This window comes from Manihot esculenta, chromosome 3 (assembly GCF_001659605.2).
Source record: "Manihot esculenta cultivar AM560-2 chromosome 3, M.esculenta_v8, whole genome shotgun sequence".
Taxonomy (NCBI): domain Eukaryota; kingdom Viridiplantae; phylum Streptophyta; class Magnoliopsida; order Malpighiales; family Euphorbiaceae; genus Manihot; species Manihot esculenta.
Window position 1 is genome coordinate 19,318,593 of NC_035163.2, and position 26,277 is coordinate 19,344,869.

A 26,277-nucleotide genomic window follows, 5' to 3' on the forward strand; every position below is an offset into this window, starting at 1 on the left:
TCTACAATAATATATTTTATTAATTTTAAATAATCAGGCAAAAACTCAAAAAAAAAAAAATCTATATTATATTCAAGTTGGTAGACACACTTCATCTGTTAATATGTAACCGAAAGAATTAGTTTGTTCATAGAATAGAAAATTTTGAATCCACAGTGATAACAGAACAAATTTTAATACCATAAAGTTGGATTTCCTTTGGCTTCAATTTATTTATATTTATAATCGATGGTAAAAATAATTTTGAATATTAAATTTGACAAAGTTATCATTACATAATTTGGACTAAAACTTTTGCAATTAAATTAATAAAATGATTATTAAAATTTAATAAATACAAAATTTATTAATTAAATTATATATTATTTAATTTTACATTTACTTTGTGTAGATGCTGTTATATACTTTCAAGGAGTAATTATTATAGGAGCAAATCAAATTAACTTATAACAAAAAAAAACTTGATCCAATCATAAAAATTAAATTAATTTTTTCGATATTCGTAATTATTTATATGTATAGTTATGTATATGTACACATACGTACAAATGTTATATATACTAACAGACAAATACAGATTATACAAAGCAGCATATATACCAACAAGCAAGGGAGTTTAAACTTAGAGGAAATCATGTTAACTCCAATTTTCTCACATCTTCTACCTTTCCATATTGAATGGTGCAATTCTTGCTTCCATATGAACAAAAGCACCCTTTGACTCACCAAATTTCTTTTCCTTTTGGGATTCAGCATCACAAAACTCTTCTTCCTCTTCTTGCATCTCTTCAAATTCCTTTGGTAATTTACAATAGTAATCCTCCCTTGTACCAAATCTTTCAACCATACCCATATAAAAAGAAACTGCAAAAATTGCAGTACCAATTAAGAAGCAGCTGAATAGAATATTTACAAGTGATTTAGCCCTATGTAATGCTTGTTGGCTGCCACATCTAACCACATGGTGTTCATCTTCATTGTAAAGTTCACAACCTCTAGGTAGCAATTCTGGTGTCCATAGCATGTAGCCCATCACTATGAACCAAACTCCTTGAAAAAATATGCTAACAGACCTCACAAAGCTGACCAAGAAACTCCTTGGCAGCCCAATTCCCATAAGGGTGGTGACTACAGAAACAACTACAATAGCTTGGAGAAGCAAATGATATTGCCCTTCTAGGCCTTGGTGATCTGTTGAGTGGAGATGGAAGAGAAAGAGCTGTTGCCCGAAAGCTACTGCTCCAAGAAGTTGTGTTAGACCAAGATGAGATTTAGGCTTAAATCTGTCAAGAAGTATAGCAAAAGTTGCATAAACAAAGAAAAGCATTGAAATTGAAGAGTGCTCAAAGTTTTTGAGATGATTTGATGGTATGGTTCCATCAGAATCAAAGGGTTGGTGTCTCTCAGGACCAATGAAAAGCTCCATGGAAATGGAGATGGAGCTTCCTGCCATGATCAAGAAAAGCTCCAAGTGCCTAACTTTTGAAGTGGGGAACCAAGCAGAAGAAATGTAGGAGTTTGGATGTAGAGAATAGAGTTTGATGTGGTTAAAGAGATGCCACAAACCTAATGCAAGGAAAGCTATGCCCGGTAATACATGCCCTATTAGACTACCCATCTTTGTATGCACAATTTCCTAAAGGCCTTATCAGGGCTTTTATAGACATTGACCATTAACCACAGTAAAATGTTTATGTAAAATTTCTCTAGGAAAATTCATTTGAACAGATTGAAAGAATATGTACAAATTCCTGAAATAGATAATCCATTCAGTGGTGCAAATCCCTCCTTTACTTATTTATTTTTAATTTTTTTTTTCTCAATATTGAATCTATGGTCCTTAATTGTCTAAGGCTGGTAGCTTCCTTCTTAAATTTTGGCCAACTCAAATCAATAAAACAGTTCTCATTATTATTCACAAAGAAGCTATTAGTATAGAGATTTCTTTTTCTTTTGTTTTTCAACTTAATAATATAATAATAGAAATTTCCTCTATTGATTACTTCTCTTTAAAGCTTCTCAACATAATTAAGGGAAGAAAAAAGACAAGGGATAAATTCTTAAATGTGATTTATGTGCTGTCAATTTCAAACCATAAATTTGTAAAAAAAAAAAAAAAAATCAATTTTAACTATTTTTTAATTAATTATCATATTTAAAACACTATAGAATGGATCAATTTGTTTAATTAAATTTAAAAAATCCATTTATTACCTCTATGACTCATAATCCTAATAGCATTTGCTGAAACCTTTTTCTAATTTGAGCGGAAGTAATATTTATAAATGAAATAACATATTATTTTTTATATTAAGTAGTATTCCTATTGTATATATAATAATATATTTTAATAATTACCTTATTTTATTTTTAATAAAATTATATTTTTTGCAATATTTTTTTTTATCGTGGAAGTGAAAGTAAATTACTATGGCTACAGAAATAGAGGTAAATATAGTAACAAACTGATATAATTGATTTAAAATTATAATTTAAATATATGTAATAGTAATTTATAACTTTTTTTATAATAATGATATTGATTTAATACTCAGCAATTGGTAGGAATATTTATATTTATGTGGGCATATTTTAGTGTTTTGCAAGGTCTTAAAAAAATATGATGAAGAATTTAATTTAAAAAAATATTGAAATTGAAAGGATTATTGTGACTAAGTCTCAACCGAAGTCTTGGGCAAGGTTTTGGGTTTTAACAGAAACATAACCGATGTGGTAAAGTCGGGACTTTCACATTTAAAAAGTTGAAATTGAGTCACAGCTTGCAAGATTTTTCTTGCAGAAGTTTAGAAAACTCTCTCCCTCATTAGGGAATAAATTAAAAAGTTATTTATTAATTCTCTTTTGCGAGAGATTTTGAGTTAGAATTCCTTTATAATTAGTCCTTAAAAGCATCCTGATTTTATAATTATACCTTCTTTTATATGTTTAAGTTCTAAAATATTTCAAATATTAGGAACTAAATCATTTCAAAAAAAAAAAAAAAAAAAAAAAAAGAGCATAGAGATCATAGTAGAAGAACGACCTAATTTCATGGAGCAATTTGTAAATTACGTACCCAACGAATATAATAGATAAAATTCCAAAATTTGGAAAACTTGAAACCGGATTTGGCCTTTTATAGTTACCAAATTATCAAACTAACAGCTTGATGGGAAACATTTTCTGCCAATGTGTGGATTACTTCTTGTTCACATATAACTTTTTTATTTATATATGAATGAGAAATAGTCAAATATATCTGATAAGTTGTAGAACGAAGGTAAGCTCCATCTTTCTCACTATGAAAATAAATATTTTAAAAATAAATAGATGAGATACTCAAATTTACAACCTTATCTACATCTTACTCGTTGGTGAAAAAAAACCAATCAAATTATATATATTCTAATTGACTTTTCTTACGTAAATTTAGAAGGACAAACAAAAAATAATAAAATACATTAATGGCTAATCATTTTTACATTGGGGTATAGCCCACTAATTTATTAATGTGATATAAATTAAAATTATAAATTTTTTAATCAAATCAAATCAATTTTAAAAATAATTTGATGATATGTGATTACAGAAAATTATGTTAGTCGGATAAGTAGAAAATATTAGAGTGAATTAAAAAAGTTTTAGTAGAGCCGAATTTAAATGTTGATTAGGTAAGCGTCCTATGGTAAAAAAGAATAGTTATGAACCCAGTAGACCACCCCATGGAGTGGTGAAAGGAAGGTCCCAATTGATACCAAAAAAATCTGTAACTCCTCGGAGTTATCCTGTACTTAAGAGAAGAAGTAGAAAAAAGAATAAATATAGTCATAATTTATTTCTTTATCGCCGTAGTAAATAGGAGAAAAAACAGAATTGAACTATTCTATCCATAGAATCTTCCTTTTAGTTTTCCATTACAGTTTAGCATTATTGGTCAAACACATAAATACTAATTTCAACCTGTCTACACAATAATTATTTTCAATAGCATCAAGAAATAATTCATAATAAAGAGCAAATCATTTACTTCCATCACATCATGAGCACCACACTAGATTTAATTTTTTGAAATTTCAACATTGCTTATTTCATAGGCATTCTCGTAAGAATTAGCTCACAATTCTCACCTTTAATATTTGATCTTCCAATCCACTTTTAAAATAATGCTTATATTCTCACTTATGTTACATTCAGTGTTACTCTAGAATTCCTGCAAAACACATAGGAGGCTACTACCTCAAGCCTATATCTTAATTCTATCTCGGGAGGCATTTACCTCGATTCTATCTCAAGAGGCCTCTACTTCGATTCTTTCTGAAGAGGCCTTTGCCTTAATTTTTAAATATGTTAATCTCCATATTCTTAGATGGTCTCAAGCTCTATTAGCCCATCCTCACACTTATTTTTATATATTAAGGGCATTGCACCTAGTGGAGCGTGCAACTCCCCTAGTTGATATGGTCACTATAGCCCAAAATGCTCATATTTTCTTCTTAGCACCTTAATGCGCCTATCTCATAGTTTTTACCATAAGATAGGCTAATCCCAGCTCTCATGTCAACCTGTCCTAGGTAGGACGTTCATTGACCCAAGCACCAAACTTCTCAACCACTTTAAGGCATTAGATCTTTTAGTAGATCTCAGCATATTCTTTTCGATGTTCATCAATCGTAACTTCGCTCTAATCCCAACTGTTAGGAGCCTGTATTTTGGCACTCATTTAGGACCGTGCGGTACTTAGTTTGAACGATTTCAAACCAAGTCAATCTTAAGAATTACCTGATAATCTATGATTACAAACAATCCTATTAGTCAAGGTTACACCAGCTAATAACGAAACCCACAAACAACATATATTTATAAGTCTCATAATAGTCACAACAAATAAAATTAAATATGAAAATTCATGAACATGCTACTTCTTTTATTTCAGGGGTGATGATCTGAGATCCAGAAAAAAGGGTTTACAATAGTTGGGTAAGCTTGGTCCGAGGGGAGGGTGCTTCTCTCCCTTTATTATTTTCCTTTTGTCCGCTAGTGACGCATAACGGCCTTGCTATTATTGGACCACCTGTCTCTGCCATACGGATTCGTATGTACGGGAATGGCAGTCGCCTGCTCTATACTAAACGGCCATTTAATTCCCTCCCTAGCACGCGTGTAAGCAATTCTGCTGGGTGTACGGGCTAGTTATCCCTCATCACATTGGGCCTCAAAACTGAGATAGGTGTGAGAAGACTGAGGCCCACGGAAGGCCCGACCTCGAGGCCGGGTGGTCCAGGCCGGCTTGTTGAAGACGCCTTTCAACCCTTGCGTTAAGTTTGCAATCATGGGCTAGGTCTTGTATGGAGGTGGTGAAGCCCAGCGGTAGGGGTGAGTACTATTCAGTTCAAACCGAAAAAACCGACCGAATCGAATTAATTTTAAAATTTGGTTTGGTTTTTTATTCAATTCGGTTTGATTCGGTTTTTAATTTTAGAAATTTCAGTTATTTCGGTTTGGTTCGATTTTGATCAGAAAAAAATCGAAAAAATCGAACCGAACTGATTAGTGATAATAATACGTTATTTTTAAAAATATAGAGAAATTAAATTATATTAAAATTAAAATATTTTAATTAAATTTTAAAAAACTAAAAATAAAGTGTAAAAAATAAAAAAAATTATTAAAAATCGAAACTGATCAAACCAAACCGAATCAAACCAAATTAGACCGGTTCGGTTTGATTAGGTTTCTGACCAAAAGCAGTTCGGTTCGATTTGATTTTCATAAATACTAAATTTCAGTTTTCGGTTTATTCAGTTCGGTTTGATTTTGAACCGAACCGATCGAATGCTCAGCCCTACCCAGCGGTCATCAATTGCTCCTTTACCTTTTCATCAGTTATTTCATGAATGATGAGGGGGTAAACATCGAGAATAATTATTACCGCGTGGCCCAAGGACAGTTTCTCTTAAAACGTCTCGTCTTCACATTACTGTTTCAAATTTCAAATTCTCTCAGTCTTCCCAAAGCTCTCTGTAATACCCGGCTAGACCTCGGCATCAGAATTCCTGTTTTCCGGCGGAATCTCGGATGTCGAAACCCTCTAGAAGGGTAAAATCATGTTTTTATAAATATTTTTACATGTTTTTATGGTTTTAAGAAAGAAAGAAATTTAGTTTTGAAAGAAAACGTTTTGGAGGAGAAACTCAGGTTCGGCCGCCGAACGTTGGTGACTTGCGGAAGCTCTTTTGGCCCCTGAAGGCCCTCTGTCCGAAAATGGGCGAGTTTTCTCTCTCTATTTTCGGGCAAGGTGAGTCTCTGCCACCCCTTTTGTCGATCTTGTGTTTTCTCCTCAAATCCTTCAAGTTTTTAACAAGTCTTAACTTGGTTTTGAAGATTTTGAGCTAAAAACAAAGTTTTAAAACTTGGAGATCCTGGAGCTCGATTTCTCCCATCTCCGAGTTTGGATCGCCTCTCCTCTCGATTTTCAAGAGGTAAGTGGAGATCTTACCCTTCTTTTATGCTTTATGTAAGTTTTGAGGGGTTTTAGAGAGTTTTAATGCATGTTTAGAGTAGTTGTGGAATGTTAGGGTTTATGTGAGTTAAATGATGAAATGTATGTTATTGTATGTTAAATGTTGATGTTGTTAGGGTATAGGCTAGTTTTAAGCCCCTAAATGCTGGAGAATGTGTTTATGTATGAGTTGGTTTGAGTTGAGAGGGTTGGGGTGACTGGATGCATGTTTGTGGCGTGGGTTCTGCCTTCTGGAGAACCCAGGTTCGGCTGCCGAAGCCATGTTCGGCCGTCGAACCTGCCTGCAGAGGCAATTTGGCCGCCTAAACTTGCCCCTGAAAGTTTAGACTTTCGGCTTTGGAGGGAAGTTTCAGCCGCCGAACCTGCCGACAGACTTTCGGCCACAGAACCCTGCCCCCGAAAGTGCATGACTTTCGGCTCTGGAGGGACTTTCGGCCGCCGAACCTGCCGCCGAAAGTGCCCTGTCCAGCCTTCCTTTGCATATTTTCTATGAATGTTTCATGATGTTTTATGGGGTTTTTGGGGAGATGTTTAGAGTTATGTTAGTGTATGTTTGGTCCTTCATTTGAGTCCACCTGTATAGGTTCGGACTCGAGGAACCGAGGACTCCAGCAGTGAGATAGCTGCTTCAGAGTCTTTTCAGAGTCAGCCTGAAGTGAGTAGAATGGATCTTTATGTTTCAAAGCAAATAAATTTTGAGCATGTTTATGCATCACGAATGCCATAATATTTACTAGGTTGTTTGCATTAGAATTCACGAATATGTTGCATTGCATACTATGATGTTGATGTGGATGGATGTTGGATGACCCCTTAGCCCTTGATATGATATGATGACGATGATACGGTATGAAAGACCAGTGAGGCCCATTCTACGCCCCTGGCACGATGTAAGAGAAAGGCCAGCGAGGCCCATTCTACGCCCCTGGTATATTGGAATGTTATGTTATGTGATGTTAAGAGAAAGACCAGTGAGGCCCATTCTACGCCCCTGGCACAATTGGACTATGTAGAGGGTTATTGGTGACAAGTCCATCCTTGATGTGATTTATTTGTGATGTGATGCATTCCATGAAAGCATGTGTTTTAATACACTGTTTTACTATTTTGCTCACTGGGCTCTAGTAGCTCACCCCCTTTCCCTTGACTCCCAGGTTTGCAGGATCGGGATAGACCAGGAAGTCAGCAAGAGTAAAGGTGTTATGTATGTAATAGTTTAGTTGTGGACATGAAAGATAATGTAATGTAATGTGATGTAAAATATTGTACAGTTATGTATTGAGGATTAGTATTGTGCTTGACCCTAGAGTGTTTTGTTAATCCCTTTTGATACATGATCTTTATGTAATGTTTTATTAAAATGTTGTAAACCAAGCTTGATGTATGTAATGTTGACCCAACTAGAGCATTTGATGAGGGCTCTAGTGTGGGATTTTGATGTATTCAGTTTCAGTGCATGCACAGGTCGAGCTTGGTAATTGGAAAGTTTAAAGTTTTATGTAAATGTATGATCATGTATGGGATTTATCAGGTATGACAGGTTGTATGTTAGGCTTGCTACGGGTCCCGGCGACCTTAAGTCGATCTGGATTCTAGCGCCGGTAGCGGTCCGATTTCGGATCGTAGCGACCCAGAAATCGGACCGTTACCGGCGCTAGGATTCAGATCGACTTAAGGTCGCTGGAACCCGTAGCAAGCCTAACATACATCCTATTATACCTGATGAAATCCTATACATGATCATACATTTTCATAAAAACTTAAATTTTTCATATACCAAGCTTGACATGTGCATGCATCATAACTGTAAACATAAAAACTCTATACTAGAGCCCTCATCAAATGCTCTGGCAGGGTCAACATCTTCTACATCAAGCTTGGTTCAACACATCTCATCATTAAAATATTTACATAAAGATCATGTAAAAAAAAAAGGATTACAATCTATCAATAGGGCCAAGCACAATACTATCCACAATACATTACATGTCCACTACTAATCTATTACATCATGCTATACCAAAACTCTGATGACTCTCCCACAGCTACCTGTGCTCCTGCAAACCTAGGGGTTAGGAAAAAGGGGTGATCTACTAAAGCCCAGTGAACAGAACAATAAAAACAATTTAATAAACATATGCTTTCATGAAATGCATCACAACACAAACAATTCACATCAAGGATGTACTTGTCACCAGTAACCCTCTACATATCCAATGTGCCCGGCCCACAATGGAGCTCTCAGGACTTCCTCTTTGACGCGGAACCCTATGGCACAAGCCTCAAACCCACACGCACAAGTAGATAACGGAATCCAAAGATCTGATAAACCCACCTCCTATGGCACCCCACACTTAGAGAAGCTGAAACACCAATGATTGAAGGATTTAGATGAGAATCCGACAAACGCCACAACGAATAGTTGATAAGTTAGCCAAGATTCCTGGTGCAATTGATGAAAGCAAATCCTCACTCTCACTCAAAGCAATACACGCCAAAGGCATGAAAAAAATTCTGAAAAGTTTGATTAAAAGCTGCCTCTTACAATTGTTTCTTCTCCTTATATAGTAAGGAGAAAAACAAATAAAACCCTAAGACACTCTTCTTGGACCTGACTTAAACACATAAGGCCCAAGCCCAATCACACACTAACATAACACATAAGTATTAAAACATAAGCCCAAAACATGGCCCAACACTCTAAAACTTAAAAGATAAATTATGGCCAGAATACAAGCCCAAACAAAGCTAAAATAAAACAAGTGTTAGATGATAAAAATATAGCAAGCCCATCATAACAAAGCTGAATCTTCACAAAAGCCTTACTTGATCTTCACTTTAGGCTTCCCTTTGTGTAGTTTTAGCCCATGGGTTTGATTAGGCTCCCTAAGCCTATGATTGCAAGTGTTGCACCAAATCTGTCCCATGTGAGTTGAAGCACGCCCCAAATATAAATGGATCATATGAATATGATTTTGAACTCCTTGTAGATCCATTTGAATGACATAAGTTTGCTCCACACCATTGTTAGAACTTTGCCCTATTGAATCCATATCATTCTCTCCTTCTTTAGAAAAGATTCGTCCTCGAATCTTGCTGATATTTATGTCAAAAACGGAAGCTTTAGGAACCCATGTATCTTCAAAGACCTCCTTTTGAATAGGTGGAAATAGGATAAAACTTTCGTCATGAATGTTTTCATCAACAACCTGCACATCAAGAACAAATGAACTAGGCATAAAAATATTAGTCATAGAAAGATCTTGTGGATGTGACCCATTCTCCTCTACAACTTCCAAAACAGTCTCATTCACCTCCTCCACCTCATCAATCACGTGCTCCCCATGTCCCTCATCATTCATAACCTCTTCTATAAGTTCATTGATGGAATTCTCAACAACAACTACATTAGATTCATGCATTACAACTTCCTCTTCAATTTGAATCTCTATGGAAGTTGACATTGGAACTTTAGCCTCTTCTTTCTCCTTTTCTTTCTCCATCTTCCCTCCTTGAACTAGTCTTGATTCTTTTCCAGCCTCGTTACCCTCAAACTCACTCTTTTCTCTCATTTTTCCCACAGAACTCAAGCTCTCACTCACCTTTGTAGCCAAGGCCGAAGCCTCCCTCTCCCTCTCCAGCATTTTTATGTGATCGGCATATACCTCTTGAGGTGATAAAGGAGCGAGTATAAGCTTCTGTCCTTCATGAGTGAAGGAGTACTTGTTATTGAGCCCATCATGTTGCACCTGTCTATCATATTGCCACGGCCTACCCAACAATATATGGCTTGCCTGCATAGGTACCACATCGCACAAGATCTCATCCTTATACCTACCAATAGAAAATGGTATAACCACCTGGCGTGTAACTCTGACCTCACCACAATCGTTCAACCATTGCAATCTGTATGGCTTAGGGTGTTTAATAGAAGCCAAGCCCAATTTCTCCACCATATACACACTAGCCACATTTGCACAACTACCTCCATCAATAATGACAGTGCACACTTTTCCATTAACCAAACACCTAGTGTGAAATATGTTTTCCCGTTGTTTCAGGCTTTCTTCCTTAACCTGCATATTCAGAGCACGCCTAGCAACAAGCATCTCACAATGTGCAGCAAGCAACACATTATTAACAAACACATCCGAATCATCACAGTCATTATTGCAATTATGAGTTCTTTGAGGTATTCTTGTAGAAGTGGACGCTGGTGAGACATTCTGATCTTTACTCATCCTACCTATAATCAACAAAGAACAAAGCGAACTAGCAAATATTGTGTTAGAAAAGAAAGAACTCAAGTGTTTGCACACTTACCACTCTTTTGCTGATTCTTCAATTGCACTTCAGAAACTAAGGTCAACCAACTAACCACAAGGTGCGTTTAATGAAACAAAAAAAAAAGAAAACCTAAAGAAAGAACGAAGCGTGCAAAAACTAGAAAGAAGACACTGACAATTTGGAAAGTAACACACGAACAATGTTTTGTGCTACTTGAAAATATCACCTAGAGTATAGACCCAAGCAAACAATACTCCAGTAATGTCAAGGAAGCAAAAGCAAGTTTAAATCAAAAAAGAAACTTTGAATTCAAATAAAAACGAACCTGGACAAAAGTTTGAAATTAATTCACTTCAAAGCAAATTAAATATGGATCTAATTAAATCTACCCAAAAAGGAAAGTATCAAAACACTGCAAATAGAATCAGAAAAAAAATGTAAATTTCTCTCAGATCAGAGACATGGACGAAAATTCTGGTGTTAAAAGAAGGATTTGACATCAAATCAATTTAGATGCAATTTCCTTAAATGTGCACTTTAGGAAATAGGCAGAAATTATTTTATCTCCAAATCTGGATTCAACCAAATTCAAAATTCAAAATTGATTCCCATAAATTACAGCAATCAATTGAGATAGGTAAGGCAATATGGACGAAAAAGGAAACATACCACAATTTCGGCCAGATCAAGATAAATAAGGTAAAGGCAATTTTTGACTTTTGATTTTTTTTTTTTTTTTTTTTAGGATTTCGATTTTTTTTTTTTTTATAACTAATAATCAAGAAGGTGCCGCCATGGACACACAAGCTTTCACCGGAAAGAACAAGGAAGAAAAGGAAAACTCAAAAACCCTAGATCCTAAGATAAATCAGAATTTACCTCACTTTGGCTCTGATACCAACTGACGCGGAACCCTATGGCACAAGCCTCAAACCCACACGCACAAGTAGATAACGGAATCCAAAGATCTGATAAACCCACCTCCTATGGCACCCCACACTTAGAGAAGCTGAAACACCAATGATTGAAGGATTTAGATGAGAATCCGACAAACGCCACAACGAATAGTTGATAAGTTAGCCAAGATTCCTGGTGCAATTGATGAAAGCAAATCCTCACTCTCACTCAAAGCAATACACGCCAAAGGCATGAAAAAAATTCTGAAAAGTTTGATTAAAAGCTGCCTCTTACAATTGTTTCTTCTCCTTATATAGTAAGGAGAAAAACAAATAAAACCCTAAGACACTCTTCTTGGACCTGACTTAAACACATAAGGCCCAAGCCCAATCACACACTAACATAACACATAAGTATTAAAACATAAGCCCAAAACATGGCCCAACACTCTAAAACTTAAAAGATAAATTATGGCCAGAATACAAGCCCAAACAAAGCTAAAATAAAACAAGTGTTAGATGATAAAAATATAGCAAGCCCATCATAACAAAGCTGAATCTTCACAAAAGCCTTACTTGATCTTCACTTTAGGCTTCCCTTTGTGTAGTTTTAGCCCATGGGTTTGATTAGGCTCCCTAAGCCTATGATTGCAAGTGTTGCACCAAATCTGTCCCATGTGAGTTGAAGCACGCCCCAAATATAAATGGATCATATGAATATGATTTTGAACTCCTTGTAGATCCATTTGAATGACATAAGTTTGCTCCACACCATTGTTAGAACTTTGCCCTATTGAATCCATATCACTCTTAAACATAACATAACATGTCCAACTGTGCCAGGGGCGTAGAATGGACAAGCCCTGGTCTTTCCCTTACATCGTGCCAGGGGCGTAGAATGGGCAAGCCCTGGACTTCCATACCATATCATATCATATCATATCGAGGGCTAGTGGGTCATCCAATATCCATCCACATCAACAATACATAATGCAAAGCGTCATATTCGTGAATTCTAATGCAAACAACCTATTACATATCATGATACATGAACATGCTTAAAAGTTTGATTGCTTTGAAAATAAAAGAAGTTATGTTCTACTCACCTCTGGCTGACTCTGGAACAGCTAACTCACTGCTGATCACCTCGGTTCCTCAGGTCTGATCCTACACAGGTGGACTCAAATGAGGGACCAAACATACTCTAACATGACTCTAAACATCTCCCCAAAAATCCCCTAAAACATCATAAAACATGCATAGAAAACAGGCAAAGGAAGGCTGGGCAGGGAACTTTCGGCGGCAGGTTCGCCGGCCGAAGGTCCCTACAGATTCGAAAGTCAGGCACTTTCGGGGGCAGGGTTCGGCGGCTGAAAGCTTTCATAGACCCGAAAGTCACTAACCTTCGGGGGTAGGTTCGGCGGCCGAAACTCCCCTCCAGATCCGAAAGTCCAACTTTCGGGGGCGAGTTTAGGCAGCCAAAACTGCCTCCCCTAGCAGGTTCGGCTGCCGAACCTGGATCTTTTTGAGTGACAGAACTCGATTCTGCCATCATGCCCAAGCCACCAAAACTCCCACAACATGCATCCAACTATTCTAAAACATGCATAAACACATTTTCAAGCACATAGGGGCATAAAACTAGCCTAAACCCCAACATTTAGATCTACTCTAAACATGCATTATATACACTTAACCCCTTTTAAAACTTACTTAAAACATGTAAAAAGGTATGGATCTACACTTACATCTTGAAGATCGAAGGTAGGCGTGACCCAACTTGGAGATGAGGAGGAAACGAGCTCCGGAGGTCTCCAAGCTTCAAAACTTTGGTCTTAGCTTAAAAATCTTCAAAATAAGGTAGAAACTTATCAAAAACTTGAAGGATTTGAAGGAAACATAAAATCAACCATGGAAGGCCGAAATCTCACCTATGCCCGAAAATGGAGAGAGAAAACTCGCCCATTTTCGGACAAGGAGCCTTTTCTAGGTGGCTGGCCAGACCACTTTCGGGAGCCAAAGGAGCTTCCGCAACTCCACCATGTTCGGCGGCCGAACATGAGGTTCGGCGGCCGAACCTGGACTTTTCCTCCATGGTGTTTTCTTTCAAAACTCAATTTTCTTTCTTTGATTAAAACCATAAAAACATTAAAACATTTTATGAAAACCTTTATTTTCACCCTTCTAAGGGATTCCGACCTCGGGATTTAGGAATTCCAACGGAGATTCCGCCGGAAGTTGCAAATTTCGATGTCGGAGCTTAGTCGGGTGTTACATTCTTCCCCCCTTAAGAACATTCATCCCCGAATGTTCACCAAACAAACAAAAGCAACAAGGAAGCACACATAAAAACATAAAACACTAACCTTAGAAGAGATAAGGGTATTGCTGGAGCATGGACTCCCGTGTCTCCCAAGTGCACTCTTCCATGTTGTGGTGATTCCAAAGGACCTTCACCATCGGGATTTCCTTGTTCCTCAGCTTTCTGATCTGCGTGTCTATGATCTGCACTGGCTGCTCAACATAAGTGAGATCTCCTAGGATCTCCACATCAGGCTCATTAAGAACCTTGCCCGGATCTGACACGAACTTCCGTAACATGGGCACATGAAAAACCGGATGGATTCTTTCCATGGAAGCAGGTAAGTCCAACTTGTACGATACATTCCCAACCTTTTGCAGGATCTCAAAGGGTCCGATGTACCGTGGAGTTGGCTTACCTTTCTTTCCAAAACGAATCACCCCTTTCATAGGAGACACCTTGAGCAACACCATATCTCCCTCCTGGAACTCTATATGCTTCCTGCAGACATCTGCATAACTCTTCTGCCGACTCACAGCAGTTCTGATTCTTTCTCTGATTATGGGCACTACTCTGCTGGTGATCTCTACTAACTCAGACCCTGCCAAGGCCCTTTCTCCAACTTCTTCCCAGTAGACAGGTGACTTGCACTTCCTCCCATAAAGAGCTTCATAAGGAGCCATCCCGATACTAGCATGATAGTTGTTATTGTAGGCAAACTCCAACAAGGGTAGATGCTGCCTTCAAGAACCGCCAAAATCTAGCACACACATTCTGAGCATATCTTCAATAGTCTGAATGGTCCTCTCTGACTGTCCGTCAGTCTGTGGATGGAAAGCAGTGCTAAAGTCTAACCTGGTGCCCATAGCATTCTGTAGACTCCGCCAAAACCTGGAGGTAAACTAGGGTCCCCTATCTGACATTATTGATATTGGAGCCCCATGTAGCTTGACAATCTCTTCTACATACACTTTTGCCAATTTGTCCACGGAATAGCCACTCCTGACAGGGATGAAGTGAGCAGATTTGGTCAGTCTGTCCACTATCACCAATATAAAGTCTAATCTGTTGGACGTTGCTGGTAGCCCCACTATAAAGTCCATTGCCACATTTTCCCATTTCCACTCTGGAATCGGTAGTGGGTTGAGCATTCCAGCTGGCTTCTGATGCTCTAGCTTCACCCTTTGACAGATCTCACAGGCGGACACAAACTGCACCACTTCCCTCTTCATAGCTGGCCACCAATAAACTCTTTTCAGATCCTGGTACATTTTGGTGGTTCTAGGGTGAACGTTGTACCTGGCATTATGAGCTTCCCTCATAATGTCTCCCTTCAGACTCACGTCATCTGGTACACATAACCTGTTCCCGTAACGGAGGATCCTTTTGTTGTCAAATCTGAACTCATCATTCTTGCCTGCCTGGACAGCTCTGGCTATCTTCACCAACTCTGGGTCCTCATGCAGTTTCTGTGCCACCTACTCCAAAAACACGGGTGTCACTCTCATCTGAGCCACTAGTGCACCTGTACCAGACAACTATAACTGTAGCACTTCATCAATGAGCTTGTAGAATTCCCTCATCACCGGTCTTCTCTCTGCTGTAACATGGGATAAATTGCCAAGTGATTTCCGGCTTAGGGCATCTGCCACAACATTTGCCTTACCCGGATGGTACTGAATCTTGCAATCATAGTCACTAAGCAGTTCTACCCATCTTCTCTACCTTAGGTTCAACTCTCTTTGACTCAAGATGTACTGCAAACTCTTATGATCTGTAAAGATCCCGCATTTAACCCCATACAGGTAATGTCTCCACATCTTGAGTGCAAAGATCACAGCTGCCATCTCTAGGTCATGTGTAGGATAATTCAACTCATGTTTCTTCAGCTGTCTAGAAGCATAAGCGATTACCCTCTCATTTTGCATCAACACGTAACCTAGTCCCACACGGGATGCATCACAAAACACTGTGAAATTTTCATTACTCGTAGGCAGAGCTAACACTGGTGCTGACGTCAACCTTCTCTTCAGCTCTTCAAAGCTTTCCTCACACTGTTCAGACCACACAAACCTCTGATTTTTCTTGGTCAATCTGGTCATAGGAGCGGCAATTTTGGAGAAGTCCTGGACAAACCTCCTGTAGTAACCTGCCAAACCCAAAAAGCTTTTGATCTCTATTACTGTAGTGGGTCTGGGCCAGTTAGCTACAACTTCTACTTTCTTGGGGTCCACTTCAATTCCCTTTTCTGACACAACATGCCCCAAGAATGAGATGCTCCTCAACCAGAATTCACACTTAGAGAACTTGGCATACAAGTCGTGCTCCCTCAGGGTCTGTAACACTATCCTCAGATGATGGGCATGCTCCTCTGCATCTCTAGAATACACTAAAATATCGTCAATGAAAATGATAACAAAGTGGTCCAGGTGCTGGCTAAAAACTCTGTTCATGAGGTCCATGAATGCTGCAGGGGCATTGGTTAACCCGAACGGCATCACTAGGAACTCATAGTGCCCATATCTGGTCCTGAATGCCGTCTTCGGCACATCTTCCTCTCTGATTCTTAGCTGGTGATACCCGGATCTCAGATCTATCTTGGAAAAACAACCCGCTCCTGCTAGCTGGTCAAATAGATCATCAATCCTGGGTAGAGGATACTTGTTCTTGGTAGTGACTTTGTTCAACTGCCTGTAGTCAATACATAGTCTCAAAGATCCATCCTTCTTCTTTACAAACAGCACTGGAGTACCCCAAGGTGAGGTATTCGGTCGGATGAAACCCTTATCTACCAACTCTTGCAACTGCTCTTTCAACTCTTTCAGCTCTGCAGGTGCCATCCTGTAGGGGGGGATAGAGATCGGTCTGGTTCCAGGCATCACTCTATTTCAAGCTCTATCTCCCTAGCAGGTGGTAAACTTGGCAGCTGGTCTGGGAAAACATCTGGAAACTCTCTGACTACGGGCACTGAGGCGGGCTCCCTGACTCGACTATCAAGCTCTCTGACATGAGCTAGAAACCCCTGACAACCCCTCCTAAGCAACCTACGAGCCTGTAGGGCTGATATTAGACCTCTAGGTGTACCCCTCCTGTCTCCCCTGAAGACAACCTCTGACCCATCCTGTCCTCTGAACCTAACTACCTTGTCTCTGCAGTCCAAGGTAGCACTATGAGCAGATAGCCAATCCATCCCTAGAATGACATCAAAATCAGTCAAATCTAGAACCACAAGATCGGCTGGAAGGCATCTACCCTCAACAAAGACTGGACTGAACCGGCAGACTGACTCTGCCACTGATGGATCACACTTGGGTCCACTGACCCAAAGAGGACACTCTAGCCCAGAAGCTATCAAACCCAACCTCTCTACGGCTCTCGGAGCAATAAAAGAGTGAGAAGCACCAGGGTCCATAAGAGCATACACATCAGAACATCCAATGATGAGATTACCTAACACCACGGTGTTTGGCGTGTTAGCCTCCTGCTGAGTCATGGTGAAGATCCGTGCTGGAGCTGATGGACCTTCACCCCGGGAAGCTGCTGAAGAAGAGGCTGTCCCTCTCCCTCTGCCTCTACCACTGCCCTGCGTCATGGCTGGAGCTACTGGCTGAGCCACACTGCCTGAAGCCGTCCGCTGGGACTGAGCCGTCATGGCCGTATTAGGACACTCCCATGCTATGTGCCCCTCCTGCCCACATCTGAAGCAGGTTGTAGTCCCAAGCCGACATACTCCCTTGTGCGGCTTCCCACACCTCATGCATCCTGAACTGTCTGAACCAGAGCTCGAGCCACCACCCATTCCCAGACCAGACTTCAACCGGTTTGAGAACTTATTCTTCTTTGGCTTCTTAGTGGATCTATTCCACTTTTTGCTTTCTGTGGCGGCTGCACCCAGAGAGGAGAGATCAATATTCCCTGTACTCGGGTTTTTAGAACCCGAAAACTATGCCACCTGCTGTTTCACTGTTCCTTGGATGATGGCACTAGCATCCATTTTTCTGGCTGCATCCGCTATGGTGTGGAAGCTCTCTCTCTCTGCTGCTAGGATCAGGGAGGAATACCTAGGGTGGAGCCTCATGATATACCTCTTAGCTTTCTTCTGGTCAGTATCATATGCCTGACTCACATACTACAGCAACTCTAAGAACTTATCGGTGTACTCATCGACACTCATATCCTCTGTCTGTCTCAGCTGCTCAAACTCAACAACCTTCAGCTCTCTAGAACTGTCTGGAAAAGCCCATCCAGCAAACTCATTGGCAAACACTTCCCAGGATAGGCTATCCAGCCTTGGGTCCACATAGTTTTTAAACCACTCATTTGCTTTCTTACATTTCAATGTGAACCCTGCCATCTGAATGGCTCTACTGTCACTGGCCTCTAGCTCCTCCGTTATCATTTTCACCGTTTTAAGATACTCAAACGGATCATCCCCTGTTTTGAACTTGGGAGCATCCAGCTTCAGGTAATCTGTCATCTTTACTTTGCTCCCCACAAATGAGCTAGTTTTAGGTGTTTGGATATCAGGGACTATGGGTTCTACTGGTGGAGGAGGAGGTGCAGCATTCCCTGGGTTAGGGTTTGCTGTATTTGGATAAAAGGGTTAGGGTGGAAACATGGGGTACTAGGGATATGGTGGGTAAAAAGGAGGATAAGGCATGAAGGAGGGATATGGGTTAAAGCTAGAGTAATCTGATGTACCCCCCATCGAATACCCTGGGCCCTGTGGAAAGGGTTGGTACTGGGGTGGGTGAGCATAACCCGAGGCCTGAGCGCCTCATTGTGACTCTCCCATACCCTCTTCTGACATACTCATGCCCAGACTACCATCTCTTCTCTGTTCATCCTCCTCTGATTCTCTCACATCAACTGACATCCTTCCCGGATCGGTTCTCCTCCTATTCACATCAAAAGACCTTCTAGGGTCCCTTGATGTCCCTTCTCTGCTAGACCTACTAGACCTTGCTCTAGGCAGAGCAGGGGGAAGGGCATCCATGCCCTCATTCTCAGGTGGGACTTCAGTCAATCGTGCAGATCGATGAGTGCCTCTCATCTTGTTTTTTGAAAAACAACATTCAACACATAGCATCAGCATCATATGGTTTATGCAGAAACACATGAACCCACATCATACATAGCATACCATTAATGCACATGCATAAAGTCATGGCATTACACATCATCATCAAGACAGGACTCTACATCCTATCCTATGTGCTTGCCCTTCTATACCATCTATGAGTCCGACACACTCTAGGTCCGACCATATGAACCTAGGACTCTGATACCACTCTGTAACGACCTGGAAACCGGACTACTACCGGCGCTAGGATTCAAATCAACTTAAGGTCACCGAAACCCGTAGCAAGCCTAACATACATCCTGTTATACTTGATGAAATCCCATACATGATCATACATTTTCATAAAAATTTAAACTTTTCATATACCAAGCTTGACCTGTGCATGCATCATAACTGTAAACATAAAAACCCCATACTAGAGCCCTCATCAAATGCTCTGGTAGGGTCAACATCTTATACATCAAGCTTGGTTCAACACATCTCATCATTAAAACATTTACATAAAGATCATGTAAAAAAAGGGATTACAATCTATCAATAGGGCCAAGCACAATACTATCCACAATACATTACATGTCCACTACTAATCTATTACATTATGCTATACCAAAACTCTGATGACTCTCCCACAGCAACCTGTGCTCCTGCAAACCTAGGGGTTAGGGGAAAGGGGTGAGCTACTAAAGCCCAGTGAGCAGAAGAATAAAAAAAATTTAATAAACATATGCTTTTATGAAATGCATCACAACACAAACAATTCACATCAAGGATGGACTTGTCACCAGTAACTCTCTACATATCCAATGTGCTCGGCCCACAACGGAGCTCCTCAGGACTTCCTCTTAAACATAATATAACATGTCCAACTGTGCCAGGGGCGTAGAATGGGCAAGCCCTGGTCTTTCCCTTACATCGTGCCAGGGGCGTAGAATGGGCAAGCCCTGGACTTCCATACCATATCATATCATATCATATCGAGGGCTAGTGGGTCATCCAATATCCATCCACATCAACAATACATAATGCAATGCGTCATATTCGTGAATTCTAATGCAAACAACCTATTACATATCATGATGCATGAACATGCTTAAAAGTTTGATTGCTTTGAAAATAAAAGAAGTTATGTTCTACTCACTTCTGGCTGACTCTTGAACAGCTAACTCACTGCTAATCACCTCGGTTCCTCAGACCCGATCCTACACAGGTGGACTCAAATGAGGGACCAAATATACTCTAACATGACTCTAAACATCTCCCCAAAAACTCCCTAAAACATCATAAAACATGCATAGAAAACAGGCAAAGGAAGGCTAGGCAGGGGACTTTCGGCGGCAGGTTCGGTGGCCGAAGGTCCCTACAGATCCGAAAGTCAGGCACATTCGGGAGCAGGGTTCGGCGGCCGAAAGCCTTCACAGACCCGAAAGTCACTAACCTTTGAGGGCAGATTCGGCGGCCGAAACTCCCCTCCAGATCCGAAAGTCCAACTTTCGGGGGCAAGTTTAGGCGGCCAAAACTGCCTCCCCTAGCGGTTCGGCGGCCAAACCTTGCTTCGGCTACCGAACCTGGGTCTTTCTGAGTGATAGAACCCGATTTTGCCATCATGTCCAAGCCACCAAAACTCTCACAACATGCATCCAACTATTCTAAAATATGCATAAACACATTTTCAAGCACATAGGGGCATAAAACTAGCCTAAACCCCAACATTTAGATCTACTCTAAACGTGCATTATATACCCTTAACCCCTTTTAAAACTTACTTAAAACATGTAAAAAGGTATGGATCTACACTTACCTCTTGAAGATCGAAGGTAGGCGTGACCCAACTTGGAGATGAGGAGGAAACGAGCTCCGGAGGTCTCCAAGCTTCAAAACTTTGGTCTTAGCTTAAAAATCTTCAAAACAAGGTAGAAACTTATAAAAAACTTGAAGGATTTCAAGGAAAACATAAAATCAACCATGGAAGGGCGAAATCTCACCTATGCCCGAAAATGGAGAAAGAAAACTCGCCCATTTTCGGACAAGGGGCCTTTTATAGGTGGCTGGCCAGACCACCTTTGGGGGCCAAAGGAGCTTCCGCAACTCCACCATGTTCGGCAGTCGAACCTGGACTTTTCCTCCATGGTGTTTTCTTTGAAAACTCAATTTTCTTTCTTTGATTAAAACCATAAAAACATTAAAACATTTTATGAAAACCTTTATTTTCACCCTTCTAAGGGATTCTGACCTCGGGATTCCGGATTCCAACGGAGATTTCGCCGGAAAGTTGGAAATTCCGATGCCGGAGCTTAGTCGGGTGTTACAGAGGGGGTTGCGTCTAAGCCAGTTAGCAGCGTTCCTCCTCGAAAGAAGACCTCAGCCATCCCTGAGGGCGCTGCTAAGGGGGCCGCAGGCAAATGTCCTCCTTCTTTCGAAGTTCCTGCCCCGGCTCCTGCTCCTAAAAAGTCTCGGGCTCCTAAAAAGTCTCGGGCTTCTAGAAGGCCAACTCTAGCCCTGCCTCCCTTTGAAAAAGAAAAAACTCCCGTGGTGCCCCTACTCTCTGCTCCTGACAATGAGATTCTGAACGCAGGGGACATCACTCATCAATCTCCAGCGAGCGTGGTTGCGGGGATACTACGGGAGAAAATGTTCGGTGGGGTCATGGAGGCTTCATTCCCTCGCTTGCTTGCTCTTACTGGCCTTTTGGCTAGCTCTACTCGAGAGCAAGTAGCGTTCCGGTCTCGAACTAGAGAGGAGCTGGGAGACACGATCAGGAAAATGCTCCTCATGGTAAGTTGTATTTTTCGCTTTTAGTTCCTCTTTTAACTTTCATTGCTCCAGGCCTTAACTGTTTTCTCCTCTCACCAGGTAATGGGCCTCTTTATGAAGGTGGACGCCCGTGACCGATCTCTTCGGGACACTATAGATCGTAGGATTGAGGAGGCGCGCCATGAGGAGAATCTTTCCGCGACCAGTGACGCCCGGGGCAATCTCGCTGCGGCCCAAGAGCATTTAAAGACTCTAAAAGGGGAACTTTCCTACACCGTGGAGGCTCTCAAGAGGGCTGATGAAAAGGCATTCGCTGCAGAAACTCATCGCGACGAGGCCTTGGAGTAGCTGTCCTCCCTGGAGGGGGTCCAGCGGGAGAGGGATGAGGCCGTGGGCCAGAGGAATGAGGTCTGACATCGGTACGAGGCCTTAAAAGCATATTACGAGGGAGCTCAGGCTCGTTATGACACAGTAATGGCCCAAAGGGATGAGGCCCTAGCTCGGATAGTAGTTCTCGAGCAGGAGCTGAGCAAGCGCGCTGAAAATCTTAAAGACTTGACTTTGGCAGCAGAGGCGTCCAAGCTTCAAAATCAGTATCTCTGCCAAGAAGTCGAGGCTTTGAAGAAGAGGTGTTCAGCCCTGCTCGAGGATGCTAAGCTCGCTGAAGATAGGGTCCAGTTGGCTTGTGAGGAGCGCCTGCGGGAATATAGAGGGTCTGCTGAACTGAGGGTAGAGATTGATCAGGCCTGTCAAAGGCGCTTATTAGAGTATAAAGGCTCCTCGGAGTTGAAAGCAGAAATAGAGCAGGCCTGTGAAGGTCGTCTTCAGCTTTATCAAGATTCCCCTGAGTTGAAGGCAAAGATAGAGGAGGCCTGTGAGGCGCGACTTGCGGAGTTCAAAGCTTCTGACGAGCTAAAAAATGATATATGGCACAAGGGATTCCGCATGTTTGCCTCCGGGTTCAATAGGGGCTTGAAGGAAGCCAGGGATGACCCCTCCACCCCATTAGCACGGCTCCGAGCCCCTGAAGTGGACTCTGATGGTGAGGAGGTGTGTTATGGGGAGGATGATAACCCTCTGCCCAAAGGAGCTTCTCACACTGCCGCTGGGCCCCTTGAAGAGGATGCCGAGTTTGAGGGGGGAGATGAGCAGGAAACCACCGAGCCTGAAGAGAACGATGCCAGGCTTCAAGGAGAAGATGCCGAGTCCCCTGGGGAAGATGCTGGACCCCAGGGAGGGGATATAGTGCCTTTTTGTAGGTGCTGGGGGGTCGGAACAGGAGAGTACCGAGCTCCCCAAGGATAGTAATGTAGATAGTGTAAATGACGATGTAATAAATAATGTAAGTCCTCTACGGACAATCTTTCCCCCTATAGTTATAGATGATTAGGAAAGGTTGTAATTTATTTTTCTTTGGTTTAATGAGATTCGACTTTTGTTTGTATTTATTTCTGAGTTTATTTTCACTCTTATTTGTTTTTCTGGTTCCACTGAGCTGCTTAAAAATTTAACTTACCCAGGGCCTAATTCGTTCTTCCTATAAGGACAGAAATCTTTTAGGTCTTATGTTTACTCAACAATCTTTTAAAGGGTTAACTTATACTAAGCTAATGAGCCTCGCTAAAAATCTTCCCTCCCTCGAATCAACCCGAGCTGGAATTTTAGTAACTGACTAAGCTTCTCTCTTGTGAGTTTTTCTAATTTTGCCAAGGCATTCTTGCTTTTATTTGGCTGATTCGTTAGTAACGCGAGCCCATGCACATAATTTACATGTAATCAAAGCAAACTAAATCATGTACCTTTTTGGCATGACGAGCTTGTCTCCTGGGTTTTATTTTCTGTCCGGTGTTGAGTGGAGCTGAGGCTGTGACCTTGCTCGTCTGCTCATACCTCCAATCTCCTCTGCCTAGGTTAGGGAGGATTTGCGAATTCTATTATGCTATTTAGCTTTCTTGAGTTTTGGCTCTTCTCTCACTTAGTTTCTCCGAGCTCAGATTTGTGTATCTCAGCTCAGGATTCAGCCTTCATTGTCTCGAATAAGATTCGGGCACTTTTAGCCTTACTGTCATTTCATCATCTCAGCCGGTTTTGTGGTGCCGGGGTCGCTTGGGGAACCCGGCCACCTACCTCACTGAGGTCTTGAGCAAGATTCAGACTCTTTGGCCTTACTGTCGCTTCATCATCTCAGCCGGTTTTGTGGTGTCGGGGTCGCTTGGGGAGCCCGGTCACCTACCTCACTGAGGTCTTGAGCAAGATTCAGTCTCTTTGGCCTTACTATCGCTTCATCATCTCAGCCGGTTTTATGGTGCCGAAGTCGCTTGGGGAGCCCGGTCACCTACCTCACTGAGGTCTTGAGCAAGATTCAGGCTCTTTGCCCTTACTGTCACTTCATCATCTCAACCGGTTTTGTGGTGCCGAGGTCGGTTGGGGAGCCCGGTCACCTACCTCACTGAGGTCTTGTGCAAGATTTAGCCTCTTTGGCCTTACTGTTGCTTCATTATCTCAACCGGTTTTGTGGTGCCGGGGTTGCTTGGGGAGCCCGGTCACCTACCTCACTAAGGTCTTGAGCAAGATTCAAGCTCTTTTATTCGTGTCTGTTTTCTTTTTCTTTTTAAGGAAGGCAAGACAAATTATGGCAATCAACACAATCAAAGTTTATTTTATTTGCATGTTTCAGAATATAGTGGTTCGCTTTACATCGAGCAATACTTTTAAGGAAAATACCTCTTTAAATGTTGGATATTCCAGGCATGAGGCTCAGGGTTCCCTTGCATGTCTGCAATTTGATATACACCCGGTTTAATCACTTTAATTATTTTGAAGGGGCCCTCCCAAGTATGCGCTAGTTTTCCAACTGCAGCTCTTTTCCTAATGGCTTCCAAATTTCTCAATGCTAAGTCTCACACCTTCAGGCTCCTTTCCCTGACTCTTTAGTTGTAGTACCGAGCCGCTTTCTGCTGATATGCAGCGGTACGAATCTGAGCTTCTTCCCTGACTTCCTCTAGGGTATCCAGGTTACTTCTCAATTTATCGTCGTTGGTGTCCTCGCTATTGAACTGGACTCGATGTGTGGGGACCTGCAGCTCTATTGGAACTACCGCTTCGGTGCCAAACGCAAGTGCGAAAGGTGTTTCTTTGGTTGGTGCCCTGGGTGCAGTTCTGAAGGCCCACAGGATACTGTTGACCTCATCCGCCCAATTGCTCTTTGCCCCATCTAATCGCTTCTTCAATCCCTGGAGGATGGCTCTGTTGGTGACTTTTGTTTGACCGTTGGTTTGGGGATGGGCTACTGAGGAGAATTTATGCCATATGCCCATGTTTCTCATGAACTCCTTAAAAGCATTGCAGTCAAACTACCTGCCATTATCTGATATGAGCACCCTCGGTATGCCAAACCTGCATATAATGTTGCCCCAGACAAAATCAATCATTTTTCTTGCTGTGATTGTGGGGATTGCCTCTGCTTTTGGCCATTTTGAAAAGTACTCCACCGCTACTATTACAAACCTCTTTTGTCCTGTGGTCTTGGGAAAAGGCCCCAGAATATCTATACCCCACTGCGAGAACGGCCATGGGCTGGATATACTGGATTGGGGAGTGGCTGGAACATTGATGGCGTTGGCAAACATCTGGCAAACATCACATCTTCGGACGAACTCCTCGGCCTCCCTTTTGATGGTGGGCTAGTAGTATCCTTGTCTGAATATTTTTTTTGCTAGTGTCCCAGCTCTTTCATGAGCTCCACATACTCCTTGGTGTATCTCCTCCATCACCCTCACAGCTTCCTCCGGGCTTACACACCGGAGCCACGGACTGGACTTCCCTCTTCAGTATAAAGTTCCTCTCACTGCTTGGTAATTGGCGGCTCGAGCTGCAATCTTCTTTGCCTCGGCTTTGTCTTCAGGGAGTTTTCCCCTTTCCAGGTAGTCGAGGTATGGGGTCATCCAGTTCTGCTCTTCCTCGATCTCCATTATGGTGTTTGCTTTGTCAAAAGCAGGAGTGCTGACGTGTTGTACGTATACCTCATCTGGGAGTTGTTCCAGTTCTTCTTCAGACAGTCTACTGAGCAAATCTGCCTCTTCATTTTCTTCCCGAGGTATTCTTTAGTATTTTACCATGATCCCCTGGCCTCTTAACTCGACCTCTATCGCCTTTAGCCTCGCCAAGTAACTCTGAATGGTTGGGTCCCTTGCCTGATATGCCCCTGTTATTTGACTGATTACTAATTGGGAGTCGCTATTTATCTCGAGGTTGGTTGCCCCTACTTCCGTCGCGATCATCATCCCATTTATTAGGGCTTCATATTCTATTACATTGTTGGTGGCACTGAACTCTAGGCGCAGAGCATAGCAGACTTTGAACCCTTCAAGGCCCTTCAGGGCCTTTCAGCACTATCCCCGCATCGCTGCCCCCAACTCCTGATGCCCCATCCACATAT

The 26,277-nt window shown here is 41.5% G+C and overlaps 1 protein-coding gene across 1 annotated transcript; it reads right to left on the reverse strand.

The window, feature by feature from the left end:
- Positions 1–465: 465 nt before the first annotated feature.
- LOC110612225 (transmembrane protein 45B-like) lies at positions 466–1,655 on the reverse strand. Its single transcript, XM_021752944.2, has one exon. The coding sequence runs from the start codon at positions 1,616–1,618 to the stop codon at positions 662–664; it is 957 nt and encodes a 318-aa protein (XP_021608636.2). The 5' UTR covers positions 1,619–1,655; the 3' UTR covers positions 466–661.
- Positions 1,656–26,277: the final 24,622 nt, after the last annotated feature.